The sequence below is a fragment of the Galendromus occidentalis genome, unplaced genomic scaffold (genome assembly GCF_000255335.2).
Source record: "Galendromus occidentalis unplaced genomic scaffold, Mocc_1.1 scf7180000077441, whole genome shotgun sequence".
Taxonomy (NCBI): domain Eukaryota; kingdom Metazoa; phylum Arthropoda; class Arachnida; order Mesostigmata; family Phytoseiidae; genus Galendromus; species Galendromus occidentalis.
The window spans coordinates 174,985-195,202 of NW_003805429.1; the positions used below are offsets into that span (position 1 = coordinate 174,985).

The 20,218-nt window shown below is 51.0% G+C and overlaps 1 protein-coding gene across 1 annotated transcript; it reads left to right on the top strand.

The window, feature by feature from the left end:
* On the top strand, positions 1-10,714 carry LOC100908456 (uncharacterized). The gene is made up of 15 exons (XM_003743241.2): positions 1-244; positions 597-758; positions 945-1,133; positions 1,327-1,506; positions 1,637-3,018; positions 6,112-6,378; positions 6,763-7,017; positions 7,114-7,297; positions 7,508-7,652; positions 7,754-7,917; positions 8,340-8,595; positions 8,684-8,939; positions 9,043-9,499; positions 9,734-9,917; positions 10,032-10,714. Exons 1-15 carry the CDS (start codon positions 99-101, stop codon positions 10,215-10,217), a joined length of 4,413 nt encoding a protein of 1,470 aa, XP_003743289.1. The 5' UTR covers positions 1-98; the 3' UTR covers positions 10,218-10,714.
* Positions 10,715-20,218: the final 9,504 nt, after the last annotated feature.

A 20,218-nucleotide genomic window follows, 5' to 3' on the forward strand; every position in this document is an offset into this window, starting at 1 on the left:
GCTCGAAAACACTCGGAAACGTATTTCCGTAATGCCGTAGCTGAACAGATTTTGGTGGAACCTAATCTCGGATCGAAGTGGCGGTGAAACATGACGCGATGCATCTGCTCCCTGAGAAAAACATGACCCTGGACAAAACGAGCCACCGTTGGCGCACTTGGCCGAAATTGGCCATTGCACTGCTCGTGGCTTATGCATTGTGGCTCTTCTTCCAGAACAGATCGGCTCAGTCGTATGATAAGAGGTACCGGTCAGTACAGACATTTGGATAGGTCGGAACTTTCAGTCAACCACAGAGCCCCGTCGGCTCCCGGCGAGAGAGCATTCGTTCCGGTCGAGGTTTCTTCAGGCGGAGAGGAACTTCGATTCCTGTGTTCGTCGGGAGAGAACTAGTCTGGATCCCCGTTCTCGAAATCCCGGATCCCTTGCTCCTAGTTGGTGACGCGTCCAGAGTGCCTAGTTTCCTCTCTTTGCCACGGTTCCCGCGTCGGAGCACAGCCGAGAACTCTACGTTTTCCATGACATGATAACTTCTTCGGATTCCCGCACAGTACCGGGGCTCTTCAAATTTTAAAGGCAATGCTTCCGATCCACAGGGAGTTCGAGCCGCTCCTCGTCCAGGATACGTATTATGAGAATGATGTGATTGCCGGACATTCTGTCCCGACCGAACTATGCACGCACTGGAAATGCGTAGACGTACACCGTTGCGGCAAAACCGCCGAAAGGATCACCGCATACATTTACCCCATCACCAGGTAGGTCGACTGAGGTCACTGATCGTGAGACGGAATTCGTTTTTCTTCATCCGATCCGGCGGAATTCTCGTTCGCATGAGTGAACATTTCCGCGGATCTTCAAAAGTTTGTGATTCGGCTGGTATTCCCTATCGACCTCAAGGAGAATGTTGTGCGAAATCCGCTGAGCTCGTGAGTGCTTTCCAGATATGTGGACGAGGACGGTAATCAAGTCGTGCCGGAGACCAGCGTTGAATATATGCGAATGCTGGAGTGGTTGAGGAAATCGCATTACTTCGTGACCGATCCCAACGATGCCTGTTTACTCGTACCGAGCGTCGATACTCTGGGAGTGCAGCACCCGATGACTCCGGACGTATTGAACTCGCTGCCGTTGTGAGTAAAGTTATTCTGAACTAAACGAAAGCGGGGATGATTAGCAAATGAATGGTAAACTCCCGTCACAATCTTCAGCAGCGTATTGTCATCCTCCCCACAGAGAGCTTCTGTGATCGAATTTCGGATATTCGAACATGAGCAGGAACAGGAAACGTCGAGAAATTATTCTTTTTCCTCTGATCTCTCCTAGTTGGGGGGATGGCTCCAATCACCTCGTCTTCAACCAGCTCCAGAGCACGCCACGAACAGGGAGGGCGATTCACGTATCGGCTGCTCTCACAGATCAGACATACCGACCCGGATTCGATGTCAGTATACCGATACTGCCCTTCTCCGCCTACCGGATAAAGGATAAGGGAGACAAACTGAGGTAAGAGCCTCTCCAAGACGGATCAATCCATCGGTCCTCATCATTCCTTTCGCCAATTCCAAGGTGTTGGTGAGTTCCGTCAGCCTCTCGACGACGGATCCGAGAATGAATGAGGTCTCCTTCTATACAGATTCAGCAGAGCGTGGTCTCTGGCGATTCCGCGCTGGGCGGAGCTCCCCGATTGGGCGGAAAAACTTGTTCTCAATCTGGCCAAAAGCTCTCCGGGAGTGACTCTGCTCGAGCCCTGCACGAAGCGACGCGGCAAACGCTGCGCCTATACAACGTTCTCGATGGCGGAACCGCAGAAAAATGTCCTAATGGACTATCCGAAAGCTCTCGAGAATTCGGACTTCTGCCTGATCTTCAGCGGTGTAGGTGTCGAGTCGGCGTTGACATTCACCGAAGCTGTCAGCGCAGGGTGCATACCGGTGCTCATCCACAATGAAGACCGCATGATCCTGCCGTTTCCCGAGCGAATCGATTGGCTGGAGCTCGCGGTCAACTTCAACCTCGAGCGGCGGCCAGAAATCGTCAAGCATCTCGAGAAGTTCAGCGCTGCAGAAATTCGCTTCCGCCGCGAAAAGCTCGTTTCCGTCTTCGAACGGTACATGAGCTCGCCGGCCGTCGTGATGTCGACAGCGATGGAAATTCTCAATGAGCGGCTCTTCGCTCAACGATCGGGGCAAACGTACGCTTCCGACAGTATTCCGCGATTCGCTCAGAAAAGTCGAGGCTTCACCGCCGTCATCCTCACCTACAATCGTCTAGAGTCCTTGAGAAAATTGATCAGTCTGCTACAGAGCGTGCCGTCACTGGCGAAGATCTTAGTGGTGTGGAACAATCCGAACGTCGAACCGCCATCCCCTCTGATGAAAACGACAAAATCCCTCGTCGTCGTCAAGTCGAAGGAGAACAAGTTGACCAACAGATTCTATCCGTACAAGGAGATAGGAACCGAAGCCGTCCTGTCACTCGATGACGACATCTTGATGCTGACCTCAGACGAGTTGGAGTTCGCGTTCCAGGTCTGGTGTGAGAACGCAGACCGAATCGTGGGATTCCCCTCGAGGCTCCATGTCTGGAACAATCAAACGAAACGGTGGCATTACGAGTCGGAATGGCTGAACGACATCAGCATGGTTCTGACCGGAGCTGCGATCTACCATGTAAACTATGGACGACATTTCTTCGAGCTCGACAAGAGCCTCCGCGATTACGTGGATACTAAATTCAATTGTGAAGATATTCTTATGAATTTCCTCGTAGCAAACTTGACGGACGGCGCACCACCCGTGAAAGTGGCTCCACGCAAAAAATTCAAACCCGACACGCCTTCAACGGCAGCGAACTCGTTGTCGGCAAGCTTGGATCACATGAAAGCACGCTCGGATTGCATCAACAAATTTGTGGAAGCTTTCGGCGGAATGCCTCTCGGAATTTCACAATGCAGAGCTGATCCCGTATTATTCAAAGATAATTTACCTCTAAGACTTAAGCGATTCAATCAGATTGGCACTCTGTAAATCAAGCTGATTGATTGATTGAGCCTCTCGTTCCATCGTTGATCATCGACAGTTCTTTCTGATGGGCTGCGAGATTGATCGGTTTCCTCATGAAACTCCGATCCCCTCGGAGTTTTCGGCCGAGCCTGAAGATCAACAAGTCGTCACCGAGTCGCCTCCTGTGCCATCGTTTCCATCTTATAATGATTTATCGATTATTGATTCCATTGTTGACTCGTTTGAAATTCCTAGTCCATATCGTGGGTCTGCACCCAAATTCGAAACACAGTCTCCGTATGCTGCAGAAGCTGAGGACATATAGGCACGTCGGAATCAATGTGCATGAGAGACGGAGCGAACGTGCACCTAGATAGGGTCTTGTCCTGGCTGGCGTAGGCGCCGGTCGTGCTAGTGGTGGGCCCTCGATCGGTCGAGACCCCTGGCAGTAGGCTGCCAAGTAAATAAACTGGAGAGGAGGACAAAAACGACTTTCCCCTTTCCCGAGTATCCCCAACAACACCCCCCGGACCGCTATAGGGGAGTCTGTGAATAAATGTACATATGGAGCGAGTTATCCCCCAGGGCCCTGCGACTGCTCGGAGGGAACACTGGAATCTAGTCTTTCAATCCATGCGGAACACTTGTAAATTGTGAGCCATTGAGTATCATTAAAGCAATAGAAGCTGCTGGCTTGATCTCGATTCCGTGTATTCACTACGAAATGAGATTCATCCGCATCGTTGAGCTAGGAAAGTCTCCGTTCGGGCCCTCTTCAGGCATAAGTCTGATTCTTCGTAATGCGAGAGGGATAGCTGAGAGATTCCATAAGATCGATCCCTGTGGCTTCGAATCCATCGTGTCTCGTACAAGAGTTGTCCCCAGTCACTGTTCTCGCCTTCATCTCAATCTTCTGTCGCTTCGCTGGACGCGAAAAGAAGCTCCGCATATCTGGATACAGTACAGGAGAAAATGAACTTGAGGGGAAGCTTCATTTTCCGTCGGCGCGGAAGGTCCGGAGAGTTAGTCTGAAGATCGCTATCCATAATTTGAGCCCCTTGTTTCGAACGGAGAGATGCCGGATGTCCCACATGAACGGATACGCCGCATAAGTACGATCTGTGCGCCGGATTCCACAAGAAACGGACATCGTCTCCAGGACACCCTCCCCCTGCTTTCCCGATTTCCGAACCCGAGCGTACAGTGTAGTTGCTTGAAAAATTCTAACTAAAACATGAAGTCCCGGTACGGATCTCTTTTCCCTGAGATTCCGCTGGAAGATCCCGTTTTCTCGTCTGGCAGTTCTTTTTTCTTTTTCTTCCACTTTCTTCTTCGTCTTACTTCTTCGGGCGGGACTTGCGAGCGATCGCGCGAAAATCGGGTGAAGCTTTTTCGCATCTAAACAATCCTGATTACGAAGGACATGGCCTTCCGTTTGAGCCCAGACTCCCTGAACCTTAGGTCCGAAACGGTACCTCTCTGAAGAAGGAGGAGGCTAATTCCGAGATCTCGGACCATACGATTGAAGTTCCCGCCTGATGGGGAAAAGCAAAAAATTCCTGATGAGTCTGACAGGGGAGCCTCTCAGCTGAGCGTCGGTAATGCAGCTAACATCAGAACGAGCGACGCTCTGCACTGCTTCCCGTTCTCGAGTCGAATACGAGGCACCGTGTTCGGGCGTTGCGCAATCTACGAGAAACTATCCTCTTCGGGTTTTGCTCCTGGTTCCCGCTGTCGTCCTCAGCTCTCCGCGTCCAAGGGTGCTGCTCTCTCCTCCGACGGCACACCACTCCCTCATGGAATGTGGAAACAAACCTTACACGATCGCCCATGGCTACCATCTATAGAATTTAAGGAGGAATGGAAGGCTGTACGACGAGCGTATTCCGGAGCATGAACAGGTCCGCGACCCACCCCAGACACCTGAGGCGCGCAGTCGCTCGTGTGTTCGGACGTCGCCACGGTAACCATGCTTCAGGGCGATTCTCTCCACATTTCTCCGGATTGATTCAACCGACGGACTGACGTCTAACGTCGGTGAGCGTCAGCGTCGCGTTGTGGTGGCAACCGGAGGGATATCGTCAAAAGGAACGGTTCGCACAGAAGCAGAAGAAAAGTCAACTTTTCTGCGATTCTGATAATATGGCTCCGAAAACGTGTGAACTTTGCTGATATCCGTTCTGCTCGCTTTTGGGACGAAGTGCATCATCATGCAACCACTTGTGTACTCTACGTTTCTGTCTTTTCTGTCGTTTTCGTTGTCGGGTGAGTAAATGGGTATCAAGCTCCATTTCGTTTAAAGTGCGGAGCGGGGGGAACCTGTCAGAAAGAGTTGCGATGCTGAAGTACGAAGAGGCTGAATCCTGGAACGAATTCTCCGATTGTCCTGGTCGTTGCGAAGTTCGAGAATCTTATGCGTCGGAGTTTCTCAAGAAAAAAACGTTGGAGCCTCGATGAGTCACAATAGTTTCTCCCCGAAGCATCGATACGAGAAAGAGAGACAGAAATTTTCATCGAAGATAAATCATTTCCAGCTCTGAGAGTACCTCTCCCATATTAGGACTTCCTTATGCGAGACCCGGCTCAGCCGGCTCATCTTCATGGGGGAGAGTTGCGAGAGGGAAGCGAGGAAGCCCCTGAATGTTGAAAACTTCCATATAAGATCCTAAAACACACATGAAACGAGGAGAGACCTCAAATCGAAGATGGAGCTTACTTGCCCGCTCCCGGGTTGACTTTGTGACCATTTTCTTCTGGAGATTTTCCCCCGTGCTTTCGTAATCCATAAGCGAAAATAAAGTTTCGGGGAGCGATAACGGTAGAAGTCAAATTGTAGGTCTTCTCAATTCGTGAGGGAGTGCCGCGGTCTATACGGAAGCTGGGCCACGATGTTGATGCGCCGAAGTTTGTGTCCGATTCACCCTCCGGTTTCCTCCAGAGAAGCCTTTGAGGTCCACCGGATCTTCGTTGGGGAACTTCATATGACGAAATATTCAGAATTAGATAGGAAAGAGATATATCCGAGTCGGTGAAAAAATTCCCGCGCATTGTCGAACTCCTGAGTTTCTCATCTCGGTATGCATATATATTCTTTTTCGCTTTTCAGGTGTATTTGGCGCATCGAGCGGTAACCTGACGTGGTGCACAGTCAGCGACTCCGAGCAATTGAAATGCACAGAATTCGCCGAGGCAGTGAGAACGTCGCAACGGCTTCACGTTGAACTTCTGTGCGCTCAAGCACCGTCCAAAGATCAATGCATGAACTTCCTGGACAACCAGAAGGTCGATCTAGTCGAGTTGGATCCAGGAGAGATGTATTCCGGCGGAGGACTGCATTCAGTCATACCGCTCTTGAGCGAGCTCTACGGACCCGGTGAGTGGCGTGAATTTACGGAAGGGACGAGTTCACCGTGAACCTTCCAACTCAACCACCATTTCGATAGAATAATCGTCCCGACCACGGTTCCCGGCGGGGACTCTCTGGAAGAGCGAAAGCCCCCCTCCAAGTAGCCAAGACAAGCACCAGATTATCTGATGATGCCGATGGCAAGTTGTCTCGCGGAAGAACCAAATCGTTACAGGCTTCGCTCTGAGAGTGAAGCCCCCTCGGGCGCCGGAGGTATTGAGGAAAAAAAGCTCCAGATCTCTATCGGGAGATTCACGAGAGGATTCCATAACCATAACATCGATGATTCCTTCGGGAGGCTGATGAAATATCAGGAGATGTTCTGACCACAAAATTCTCGTTGTCGTTCAGAGGAGCAACCCGGTTTCTATTCCGTGGCCGTGGTGCATGAATACTCCAACATAAGCGACTTGCACCATCTCAGAGGACGACGGGTGTGTTTCTCATCGGTGGGTGACATGGCGGGCTGGGTTGTGCCCATGGCCCATCTTATCGACAATGGAATTGTTGAAGTGAATGACTGCAACAACCTCGTGAAAAGTGCTTCGCAGTTTTTCGGGCCGAGCTGTGCTCCGAATTCTCTTCTGGACAAACACAATCCCACTGGTGAGGATGTATGAGACCCACAACACATCGTCACATGTCCGTGACGCTCCCTTCCAATTGAATTCGACGAGGTATTTCAAGCGAGGTATTTCGCAGGGGACAATCCTCAAAAGATGTGCGATATCTGCGCGGGGCGAGCCGCGGATCGATGCTCTGGGAACGATCCTTACGCAAACTACGACGGTGCTTTCCGATGTTTGGAGAAAGACGGCGAAGTCGCTTTCCTCAAGCACACCACAATTCACGAAGCCACCGCCGACAATCCCTCGAGAAAGTTCAAGTTAGTGTTGATATTTATATGAAGATAAATGAAGGGACACAGATCGCGGCGTTGTGTGATTTGATCAACTCCGGCTCCGGGCTTCTGATGATGCTCCTATAGTACAATCGCCGGTCTATCTCTGCATCGCTACTATGTTATAGTTCGGGCCCGCCGTGGGTCATTATCGTAGCGACTTCTGACCATGTAATCATGCTGTGACATTCGAAGGTACCGCCTGCTGTGTCCTGATGGTCGCATCGAGTCCGTGGATCGTCACGATCAATGTAACTGGGGTTTCGTTCCGCCGAATGTGATCGCAACCACATCAGAAACACCGGAGGATCGTCGCCGTCTGATTCAAGATTTTGTCATTGTAAGTAGCCTCGGCGTACCGATGTCATGTTTGCCAGAGGTTGGAAAGTAGTCAGAGAGATTTTCTGTGGAATTTGCTTCAAGCCTTGATCCCGTCTGCAGGATTCTTTGCGGCTGTTCGGGAAATTTCCGTCCAAAGAGGTGGATGTCTCAAACACTGGATACAACACAAATAACCCGACAAGCAACCACGACTTCGGCAGCCAATTGGATTCCAACCGCTTCGGTTCCAACAATAACAACAATTTTTACCAATCGATAAACTCGTGAGTGTCCTTAATCCGACGGAGACACCTAATTATTTCATTCCTCCCGCTCATCAATATTTGACCCTCCGATGATTCGATTGCGTTCGACATGACCCGAATGCAGGTGTCCGCATTGAAAGCTATTTATTGCATGCGCTGAGCTCGTTTCGTTTCGAAAGCGACACACTCCTTCGAATTGGAGGGAATTCGAGTAACCCGAAGTGATGAGAGCTTCGAACGCATGCGTCCATTGACTAATCAGAATATTTTTTTCTCACAAGCCATTACGAAGGATATGACAGATCATCGATGCCCCGGTATACAAACAATAATTAATGTCACTGCATCATACTGAATCGTGCACCTCGAACTCACAAGGAAACTGCCGTCTAACATCCTCTTCCTCATGTTCTTCGAGGCTCACACATTCTCAATTTCAGCTCCGAGTTCCGACCTCCTTGGGAGACGCCGATGTCTCAGACTTTCAACATATTCAATAAGTATGGAAACGGCTCGAATCTCCTCATCCAAGACCGGACCTCACGTTTCGTTCGCTTGAACGGGCAGAAACAAACCTACGCCGGCTTCTTGGGACCACACCTAGAGGTGTTCAGTCAACTGGGGAAATGTCCAGTGCCGTCGGCGGGTTTCTGCGTGACTTCGACGCAGGAGTTCGAGAAATGTCAACAGATGAGGGTGGGTTCCTCTTGTTTCTGGATATCATCGCCCAGATCCCGATGTATAGAGGGAGAAAAAAAGAATGAAAATATTTCTCTGTTTCCAGGCTGCTTTCAGGGCGCAAAATCTCAAGCCAGACATACACTGTGTTCTCGCCCCGACCCAGCTTGTATGTATGCACATGATACATCAGGGCAATGCTGATCTCGCCATGTTCGAGGCAGGGGACATCTACAGAGCAGGGCAAAGGTTCGGGCTCCGACCCATCCTCGCCGAGCAATACAACCTCGATGAGCCATCGTACTATGCGGTCGGCGTAGCTCAGCAAAAAGACAAGGACACTGATCTCTTGTATCTCAAAGGCAAGTCTCCAGTATTCCTCATAGTGGGATGATTGAAGCGAGGAATGAGCCATATATTCAGGAATTGCGAAGAAACTCTCATATCGAGATTTCCTCCCCAAAGGCAAGCGCGTCTGCAGCGGTGGGATGTTCACAGCCGCGGGCTATGTCATACCTCTCGCGTTCCTACTCACCAACGATCGCATGAGGTCGTACGGCTGCGACTCGGCGAGAGCAATGTCGGAGTTTTTCAGCAAAGGCTGCGTGCCCGGTGCCCTCAACGAAGAATTCGCCACACCCTACTCTACAGACTACAAGTCTTATCGAAATTTGTGCGATTTGTGCCACGGCGAAAGTCGCAACTACTGCAGCAGGGACGCCTCAGAGCAGTTCTATGGACACTCGGGCGCTTTTCGATGTCTCGTTGAGGGCGGAGGTGAAGTAGCTTTCGTCAAGCATACGACAATCTTCGAGAATACGGCCGGACGAAATCCGCTTATGTGGGCGAGGAACGTCGCTCCGGAAGATTTCGAACTTCTCTGCAGAGACGGCAGTCGACAAACTTCCGACAAATACAGAGAGTAAGTTTTTATTTTCCACTCGCTGCGTCCGCGATCGACCTGTGCTGGGGCTGATCATGCGAATACGCGATTTTGTCGTAATTGGTTTCGGTGAGGGTAAAACCCTTACGCGGGTCGAGAGCTCCTCGAGAGGACATCGTCGCTGCTCGACATTCCTGAGATGAGCCATATCGGAATTCGGGAATGCTGCTCACTTCGGGAGGAATCACAGCTCGATCGTCGAATTTATTTCAGGTGTAACCTGGGGAAAGTGGCCGCGAACGCGATGATGACTTCTCGCCATAAAATTCAGCAAGAAATGGATGCTTACGTGGCTCTTTTCGTTTATGCGCAGCAGTTCTACGGGTCAAAATACAGCGAGGAGTTCACGTTCAAGATGTTCGTGTCCACCTTCGAACATCGGGATTTAATTTTCCAGGTTTGTCTGATTTAGGATTTTTTTCCAGATTCCGAAAAGTTCTGACGTCGGCCGCGGAAACAATTCACGTGTAACATTGCCCGGAGCTCCTTTCACCTCCGTCTTTTCTTCCAGGATTCAACGCAGCAGCTTCGCCCAGTCCCAGAAAATAAGAGGAACTATCGTCGCTACTTGGGTCTAGACTTCCTGAGCGCGATGCGGCTGGTAGATTGCAACGTAGCCAACGCCGGACACTCGATATTCAGCCCTAGCTCGCTCCTGATCGGACTCTTGATATATGTCTCTCTTTTGAAACTCTAAAACATCATGCCATGCTGTAAATACGAGCAAAATATCATAGCGCAGTTTCGGAGAACCGGATTACGAAGATTGGGGAATCGAGAAAAGATCGGCGCCCGGGGGGCGGGGAGTTGAAGAGCTCGAGCGGGACAGAAGTTTTACTCCCAAGTGTGCCCATTGTACAGGAGAAGTCTATCTATTTTTTCTACGACAAAAACTTAGGCAGCTAGGTGAAGTGAAAATACATATTGATGTGAATGAATCCACAGCGGCGGCATAAAGCCTACCTCGTTCACGAAGCCGAAATACACATTCCCTCATCCGAGGTCCCGATGAGATTTCCACGCGTGTCTGGGTCACCTCATGATAGAAGATCGTTCAGAGAGGCGAGTTTGGACCGTGAGGACCACAAAAACCGTCAGATGAGGTCTCGCTCTGGTCAGCACAACAATAGTACGCGGGAAACTCCAGCCTCGGGAATAGCATTCCGTCGCCTCCGCTGAGGATCTGTGTAGGTTTTCGATATTTATTCAACGTACACTTGAAAATTCCTAATCGGACGCTCTAGTCCCGGGGATTGAGAAAACGTGTGATTTGTTTGAAACTGGAAGAATGAAACTTCATCAACTCGACTTGTTCTCTTTCCGTCATATGAACGTTCCCGCTGTTGCTAGGAACAGAGACTGAGGATAGCTGGCGTCACCGGGGGCAATCTGAATCGAGCGGTCTCAAATAATGATCCATCGCTCAAAACGTAAAATAACGCGCCGGGGAAGAGGCGAGGTCTGATTCTTTCCCAGATTGGGATGCGATGAACTGTCCTGTGGAGGCTAGCTCGGATTCCGCATCGATGCTCGGGGTTATCTGCACTCGGCTCTTCCGAGGTTGGGTACCCAATATCCTGTCGACCAGGACTCTTAGTCCGTATTTCCTATGTTTCATGTTGTATTATTCGCTTGGCTTATCCCAGACCAGTCCTAGCCTAATGTCCCCGTATGGAGGGCCTGAGTGCGACCGCGGACAGCCTACGAATAGCGTAAGTGTTTTTGCAGAACCTCAAGAAGCCGTTGAAAGCTCCCGCGTGTATAAGAGACAAGTGTTTGAGAGCTTGTTCTCTGCATTATTCGCCAGATCTCGGTTCCGCCGGGTGCACGTGTGAAAAGTTCCCCTGAGCTACTACCTCGCGCGCATGAATATTTATTACATTCATCATTCCTTTTCTGAAACTTTTTCTTGCTGACTGCATCCCTTGCGTTTTCTCTTGACCGAACGAAGCGCTCCTACTTTCTTTTCGAGACCCAACAAAGGATTCTTACTCCCGGAGAGAGAGGCAGAGATGTGCTCATCTCGTGATCATTTCTAAGGAAGTTCTCGGACCTGCTCTACGCTACTGCAGGAGCGACTCGGATTCCTTTGGTTCAGCACTTCGTCCAGTGGCTTACCTACCGATCGGGAGTAAATCAAGGAAACTTCGGACTTCGGCATCGGCTAATGCCATCGCGATTTCTTCAGGAACGGGTCTCGATCGGATTATGCAGTTCGCCCTCGCGTCCCATCATCCCTGTGTCGTGCGGATAATTCTTTCGCTCTCGCGGGGACATGTACCGCCTGTGACTTCTAGCCTCCGCTTCGGTGGAGCGGACAATCCTGCAGACTGTTCGCAAAAATGCGGTGATCGCTTCAAAGTATTCGCTGACTGTCCAGGCTCTTTCAATCTAGTCCTCGGCTCCTAGCGCAGCATGCCTTTTTTAAGTCAACGCCCAATCGCGGCGATTTCGGCTATCCGGCTTATCAGTCGCGTATCAATCTTCGTCTCACAGAGGCTACGTTGTTCGTCACTCCGTCGTCTCATTTTCTCTTTAGACTTCATCTTAAACTGCTGTGGCCCAGAAGACTGTGAGTCCCCATTCTCCGGGTTTACTGAAATTCGGATTCGGGTGTACCGTGAGAGAAGAACCGATCGACTGATCCGATTGCCGATTCCGACTGGCTCGATGGGGAGTCCGACAATCCATTACCGATGATGATCAATCCTCGGCGAGGATACCTTGATTGCTGAATTTCTCATGGCACTCATGTGTGGAACCGTGGATTGATCGCGGAAAAAAATCGCCGAAGTCGCGACCGAATCGCGGGGAGCCGCATAATTCGCTCGTAGTCGCAGATAAGCTCGATTTTCGCTCGATCCTCGCGGGAACAGCAGCTCCTCGGAGCAACCGAGCTCTGCGAGCTCTCCCTCGTATCTCTCATACTGATTCAGCTGTTCTTTCGAACTCGGGGCCCAACTCGAGAAGTAGCTGAGAGCCCTCCGAGCCTCGTGGAGTTCTAGAGCTCTTCCGGAATGCCCCGAGTCACGTTCATGATCAGAATACGTTCCCTGTGCTTTGTCGGAGTAAATCAGATTGATGTATTAGAAAATCAGGGAGTGACGAAAGTCGCAGATTCGTTGAACTTTGTCGAAAATCGCGGTTTCCTCGAACTCCGCGATTCTCTCGAAGCCAGCCTTATTCGTGAGAAACACGAATGATCCCGCGCATTCTCGGCCTCGCTCATTCCCGGTGTGCGATGGAATATTCTAGGGATCGAAACTCCGGCAGATTCAGAGAGTCTCGGATCCCGACGATTGTATCCTCAGCATCCTCTCGACCGCTGGCCCGATTCCCTGATCCCCGAGAGCTCCGTTCCATTCATCGTTTCGTTTCCTCAGTTTTATTTTAATGAGTGAGCGCTGCAGCGCTCGGAGGGTTCGGCGTTTGGGTGCTCCCGGAAAGGAAACCGGCGTCTCATTTAAATTGTGAGTTGCTCGCTGCCCGAGTCACATTTTCAATTTTTCGCGAGCAGACTCCTCTGATTCCGCCGCGGGATGGCGAGACTGGGCTGAGGGGGCGTATGGATTGTCTCCCGACCCACTATGAAATGAAAAAGGTCGACCGTGGTCTTCCTTCGACCGGACTCGGACTGACCAAATGAGCAGAGCATCCCGTCTCGAGAAACACAGAATCGGGACCTGTACTGGAAAATTTTCATCCCCATCCCGCTGTGAAGGATGCGGCCGATTCTTTTCGTTACCGTGGTCATCAAACTCTGTGAGCTTGCGGGATACCGGACTATGGAGGCGGAGCGCTCGGAGGAGAAAGACCACATATCCACAGGGAAATAATATCGGAGGGGTCACTTCAAGCCCGATGTGGCGTCGAATTCTCCTCGCATCGTCGGTAGAAATGCGTTTCATGTATGAGGTGGAGAATACGGATCGTCCGAGAGATGGACTCGTTGGCAGGCAGAAAATTCACCCAGTCGATGCTATCCTAGGCGAGGTCTTCCGCAGCACAATTTTTCCGAAGGCTGGTTGAAGTCCGTTCTGCGATCAGAGATTCGCGCAGCACCCAGATGGCAAGTCCATAAGTTTCAGCTTCAGAGGCTCCTTCATCACCCAAATTAAAGCGGAATGTTCAGGCACGGCTACTTTTGCGCGCCACCGAACTTTCTCGAATCCGCATGATTCCAGCAGCCTGGCAGCTTCGGCTCACATAAGAACACCTCATCGATGAATATCCTGCGAGGTCTCGAGCGTGCTGAGGGAGCTCTTGCGATTACTGCTCTCCCCCCTCGATGAAAGCCCAAGATCGAAGGTTCCTGATTGGAAAATTCCAGGAGATAAAAGTGAATCTTCATCCGGATCAGAGATTCTCTTAATATCGATGATGTAGAAATTTGAATATCAGCTGAGAGCGACAAATCGAGCGTGACGTTCCGCTCTCGTCACCACCCATCTCCTTTCCCATCAGTGTTTGATGGGTCTCGAATCTTAAGGGTCTGTCGAGATGACATCTCTCGAGTCGGAATATAGAACTTTCGTCGCTTCTCTCCAAATCTGCGCGCCCGCGGGGCCGGAGAGCTTCATGAGAGCAGAACGTCGACTCGCTCCGAAAGCGGAATACCGCGGGCGGGCGAGCACTGAGTAGAATAAACACTTTGCGCCGCGAGCTCGCAGAAAACGTCGATATTTCAGAGCGCCGACGAGAGGGGGTTCTGGAGCTGAGCGCGTGCAGAGAATACCGATTTTTTCGGATGAGTCCAGACCACGAACGTTGCTCGGCGCATTTCATGCTCGTCCTTTCATCGCCCTTTGCCTTTCCTGACGCCCCTTTGTCGTCGGATCGATGCGAAAGGACTCGCCGCTAGAAACGTTCTCCGCGTCGTCGACCAGCGAAAAAGCTCGAACGAGCAGGTTGGAAGTTAGAATTGAGCTCCGAGCGCCGGCGCCGCGTCCCAGAGATAAAGCAAAAGAATACATGGAATGGAGCGAAATGAAGGATCCTCCGAACGAAGCAACTGTCATCTCCTGGGAGCTCTGTCCGAAGATGAATCCAATCATTGGAGAGAAGGTTCGAGGGTGAATGGGCGGAGCGTTCCGTGGTACCGGAAAAAGCATCACGACGCTCATCGTTGCTCTGAAAATCAGGGAATGACGCAGTTCCTGAAGCTTCGGCAGTGGAGGGAGACCACTCGTATTGTCATTAAGAAGTTCGAGCTTGGAAAGCCGCAATTGCATGTCATTATGCAGCAACGCGCCTCGGAATCGGCGGGCACGAGGACTGCTAACAGCCGGAATAACAGGCGTAGGAAGTATGCAGACGTCGGGCTGGGGTGGATCGATGGGGTTGTTGAGCATCGTGAAAGAACAGAGAACGCCCGCGGCTCCCGTGATAAAGCGGGAAGAAAATTCATTCTCGAAGCCGTACGCGATGGCGTGCTCATGGGAGAGGGGACAAGGGTGTCGTTTTCACATCTCCATTCAGGATGGAACGCGCGCACCCTTCTTGCAATCATCATCATCATTCATCATCGGTTATGTGCGAGCAGTATGCTCGATTGATTTCGTTCATATCCCATTGCAGAATGATCCGATTGCATTTGTCTCCCACTGTTGAAAATAGCGGGAGAAATAACCCTCCTCGCCCCAGCCCTCCCTACCCGGAAGAAAATCCTGAGCACGCGCCTCACACTATGTCGTCGGGAGTATTCGACGGACAGTCGCTCACCTCTGAACTCGTACTCCAGAACCCGATCACCATTCCTTCGGGTTTCGCGGGGCTCGAGCAAGACGAAGATTCGCAATCGTGCCGGAAATCATGGCTCCCATCTATTGTGTTTCTTTCTGTCGCTGCGGAGAATCTTGGCGGCACCCGTCGAACCGGAGAAGCTCTCACTCAGATTCCTTGCCGTGGCGATCCCTCGAGGCAGTCTGGTGTTCAAGTATGGAAAATATGACATAGGGACTTACGCACGATTCTCGTGGTTTCGAAGCCGAAGAGTTAGCTTCCTCTAATTGGATCTCTGTAGGTTGACGAGGTCACTGATCTTGAGAGATATGAATTCTCTGAATGCGAGGAGTCGGCGCATGAGTATGTGGGTCTGAAACCGCCTGGAATGAAAAATTCATCTGGATTGCCCTCAAGTGCTCCCCCACGGCACTAATTAGCGTGGAATGTTTCGAAAGAAATTCCTCCGCGCACCGGCGAACGCTCGCAAGGCCGGCAGAAAGAGTGGCTACGTTCCATAAATTCGCATAAGAATTCTTCGTCCCGGTGGATCCCTGCAATGAGAAGAGGTCTGATCAGGGCTTGTCGGCCCTTCGGGGCCCTCGCTGAATTTTCCGCCCTGATTCGAGCGCTTCCGATGATTCTATTGGAACAGACCTATTGTAGCAACAGGCCGAAGTTTATCACCGATCGTTATTCTTTTACACCATCATATTCTTGCTCATCGGCGACCGTCACGCACGAGTGTAGGATGTATTTCCGGGAGCTCTTGGTTCCCGACTAACCAACTCCTTCGGGAAGACTCCTCGAAAACATAATATCGCAGCTCTTGAATCATAAACCAACAGATATCTCGGAGAGCAATGCGGAAGAGGGAGATTTCAGCATCGCAGGTGAGAGAAACCGACGACTTTGAATTTTTCGCCTCGAGAATCGAATTTCCGTCCTGTTCACCCGGAGGCGAGGCACAGTGCGCGCCCTCCTCATCGAATCTATGGGCGCGCAAGTTCTTTGAACATGAGCTCAACGTCGTCGTCTCGAGATTCGAGAGGGGCGTTGCGAGCCTTCAGCAGGATTTTCCAGGAAGATCCTGACTGGGGCCCGCGTGATCTCCGACAGTATTTACTCCCTCCGGCCCCCAATGACATCCCACGCTGCATCCGAAATTCGTCCCGCGCACTCCGCAGAAACAATGGTGCGAGGCAAGAAGCTCGGACTGTAACAAAAAGACTGCGAGGTGAGAACCTGGGATTTTCTGCCTGATGTATCCCGATATTGACAATCGAAGCAGCAATCAGAGATAGACCCTAAATCCAGCTCCCGTTCCTCTCGTGCGGATGATGCCCCCTCAGCGGATTTTCAGAGCTCATGAGCTTGAGATCCTCCGAAAGTCGGCAGCGTGATATCCTGCCGAGAATCCTCGAAAAATTTTCTGAAACTTTCGGAACAATTCATAGTCTCCTTTCGAATTCTCTATGCTAACTCTGGGGGTTGGAATCGTCCGCTTCTAAAATACTCAGAGGAAGGGAGTAGGTTGGGAATCAAAACCTGGAGATTCGTCCCTCCAGAAAAATTTGCGACCTATGTACATGGCCTGCCCGAGCTTCGGGCGACGTAGTCGTCATGGTAGCACCCGACGCGACGGTACTAGCCGGGACCTGACCTATCAATGCACTCGATTCTCCTCAAGTTGCGGGCATGGCTCCGCCTTGGGACTTTGTTTTGTGAATCCGTTGGCCGAATCCAGATACTGAAGATTCGGAGGCTCACGACAAGGACGGTGATCGATCGAAAATCACGATCTCCGTGTATCAGTGAGATTGATGTCGCGTGTGATACGTCCTTAGGACAAGACGAAAATGGGGATCGAGGACGAAGACGGCACCTACGTATGTGGTAGCCAGTGATTGGCACCGTCGAAGCTTGCACACAGCGGGCTTAGTCAGCGATCGGCGTGATCTGATATGTGTTTGCGCAGGGGAAGCGCGGACGACTCTTAGGCAATTACATACATGATCATTCTCGGAGCCGGATCCATTCAGCCGCGTCTCGACAGAAAGGAGATAACTCATTGTTTTTGTCCCTCATTAGTCACCGGCGTCATCACAGAGTAATCTGTGATGTGGTGATATGTTTTATCAGTGCAAACGTGCGAAGGGAATGCAATGCTTGTGTTCCACTTATCTTCGGAGGGCAGTCCATGGGGGATGCGGAAATGAGGTGGGAGGGAAGAGGAATAATCATTCCGTTCTCGCCCGCAAACACGAGACCTCTCGCCATTTATATAGAACGCGGTCTCAGGAAAATCGGATCTCAAGGCATTATGCCAAACGTTCTTCGCATAATCGAACAAACTTTGAAGTTCAGAGCTCATCTCGCCAACGACAAGGCCTTCTGGCCCCCGGCAGAGTCACAGCTGGTTTTCGAGTCCTAAGGGAAGCATGTAGGTAGATCCATAACCTACCGCAGCAAAGAATCGTATCCCGTGGCGTACTGTTCCCTCTCTTTCCTCCGTCTGCCTCGCAGTTCGAAGTCTCCAATCGGGAGCTTCGAACTTTGGAAGCTCTCACTCAATCGGAGGTTCGAAATCCCAATGGCTCAACATGCGTTTGGAGATTAAACGACAAAACAAACGCTCCCAGGATTGAGGTCGCGAGTTTTCCGCTCGTGTCTCGTCCGAATGATTTTCCACCACGAGTGGTTCCTCATCCCCCGAAGGTTTAGTCTGTTGGGAATAATCTCGGAAGCTTCGCAAGGGAGCCGAAGAAGGTTGGAAACGATGAAATTTTCGAGGAATTGATAGCTGTCCCGGCGGAGGCTCCCGGGGCTTGATCGATTCGAGAGCTTTCTCATGCACCCACCGGCTCAAGCGTCGGTCTTCGGCGCCCGGTTCCATATTATGTTGCAATTGAGTCAGTCTGAGGCTCCGGCTAAATGAACCTCAACGCCATCTCGCTCTCGCAAGAGCGTTCCTGGATAAGTCACGCTTTAATTACTTTCTCGTGTTCCCACTCATGGCAGCATGTCCTTTTTGCCGTCCATTATCGTCGTCCGCCTCTCGACTCGTGGCACCTTCGGTTCTTTTAATCGATCCCTCCCACTGTTTGAATCGGACGGACAGAGACGGATTCACCAATGGGGCTGACCAGCCTACCGCACTGAGCTGGAGGTTCGAGGTCTGTGGCGACAACTTCCCGAGAAATGAAGATTTTTCCCGGAGCGAGGTGCCCCAAATTTAGCGACCTTTTCGAGAAAATCACGGGAGACGTCGTCTCCCTTCCCATTAGATACTTAATCACTGGAGCCCTCGGCACTCCACCTAGCGAAGGGACTCCCTCTCTGTAATTATGAAAACAAATCAAAGGTCTCTCTCGGAGGAATTTTCGAATCCATGATTCCGTCCGAGGGGATTTGATGGTTAGTCTTCACCTGAATATAATTCTGTAATGCTACAGTTGTCGACTCTCGATCCGATACCAGTGGAACGATTGGCCCCTGAGGGACGAATTCGTGAATCCGTCTCTTTCTGGGTCGAGGAACAGCGATTGAGCGCTTATTCTCCTGGAGAATCCATATGGGAGAACACTGCCACTCTCTCCCTGATGCCGATGTAGAAGCGACTCCGAGAAGGAGTCCTAACCCGGACATCTTCCTTCGCGGAGCAGCTATCGCCGGAAGGAGTTTGCCGGCTCGTTCCTCTAAGCTCAGAATTACTGACAAGTCGATGATGAGCTTTCTTGACAGATTGGTTTGGAACGCGTCTTTCTATTTTTCTGAGCACCTCAGGCGGCCAGTGTGTCAATACGCGGGACCAGATGACTGATGGACATGTTCGATAGGCAGATCCGGCCTTGCATTGCTCCGTTCATTCTTCTCTGGCAGTGTTCGCCGTCTCGTTGTTCAGTGAATGAAACTTGCTGTATTGAGCCGGCTGCTTCTCCCGCTCCCTCCCCGGGCTAGCTGAGCGCGCCGGATGTCGGTGTGGCAGAGAGATCAGCCTTCCGAACTGTTTTTGCCCGCGGTTCGATTTTTCTGCTCAAACCTGACAAAAACACATGCTCACCCACAAATATCTAGAGGCACAAACGAACGAGAAAATAACGCCACTGGGACGTGGCGCTCGCTCACGCTTGCCTTGGTGAAAATTAATCTCGCTGACTCTTCAGATTTATCGAATAATTCCTAAAAACTCCGAGACCACAAGACAGCGTCCATGATGACGAAGAAGAATTTCGACATCTTCTGCTTGCTCCACGTTATCCGTTTTCAGAGCCGAGTCTCCGTGAATTCCGCAAGACCTTCAGGGGGAAGTTCTTCTCCGCGGGAGTTCGACACAGACCAAAATTTTCGCAACATTATTTGAGAGTCTGGATTCGTGTCTGCCCTCAACATGAATATTTCCCTGGAGGAGCCGGGATTTGAATTGGTTTCCCGGCATGACTTCGCTTTGCTTGTTTTCTTAATACAGCAAGCGCTCCAATATCAAAGCTATTCTTGGCTCGTCATCCCAGGATACAGACCCGCAAGAAAACAAGTTCCCAACTTATTGCCCCGGTCGAGGTGAGCAAGCCGAGCGAACGAGGGCAAATGCGCGGACTGAATGCGAATTCGCTGACAGAACTCATTGGAGGAATGATTGTGAGAACAAAGCATCACAAAGCCAATATGCAAGAGTGGCTCCCGCTTAATCAGGCCTCGTGCGAGAAGAGAAAGTTCATCAAGTTGACGACGACGACGGGGCACACAATTCTCCGCAAGCTTGAGAGCTCGATGAATGCTGAGCACGCGGTTCGTCGGGGGATCCAAAGTTTGAGGAAGAAATGAGAACCTCCCGGACTAGAGAGCGGCCATGGTATCGCTCTTGATTCCTCGGATGGAAACCCATATGGTTCATCGCTCATATCCATGCAGTCTGGTCCTGGTTCCACTCTATTGATCACCCAGCCATCGCAGGTACCTCTTTCGAGTTTTCCCCCA

Coding starts and splice junctions, on each gene's coding strand:
- LOC100908456 (XM_003743241.2), top strand. CDS start 99: ATGCATCTGCTCCCTGAGAAAAACATGACCCTGGACAAAACGAGCCAC. Junction 3,019..6,111: donor TAAGCGATTCAATCAGATTG/GCACTCTGTAAA, acceptor TTCGCTTTTCAG/GTGTATTTGGCGCATCGAGC. Junction 8,596..8,683: donor AGAAATGTCAACAGATGAGG/GTGGGTTCCTCT, acceptor CTCTGTTTCCAG/GCTGCTTTCAGGGCGCAAAA.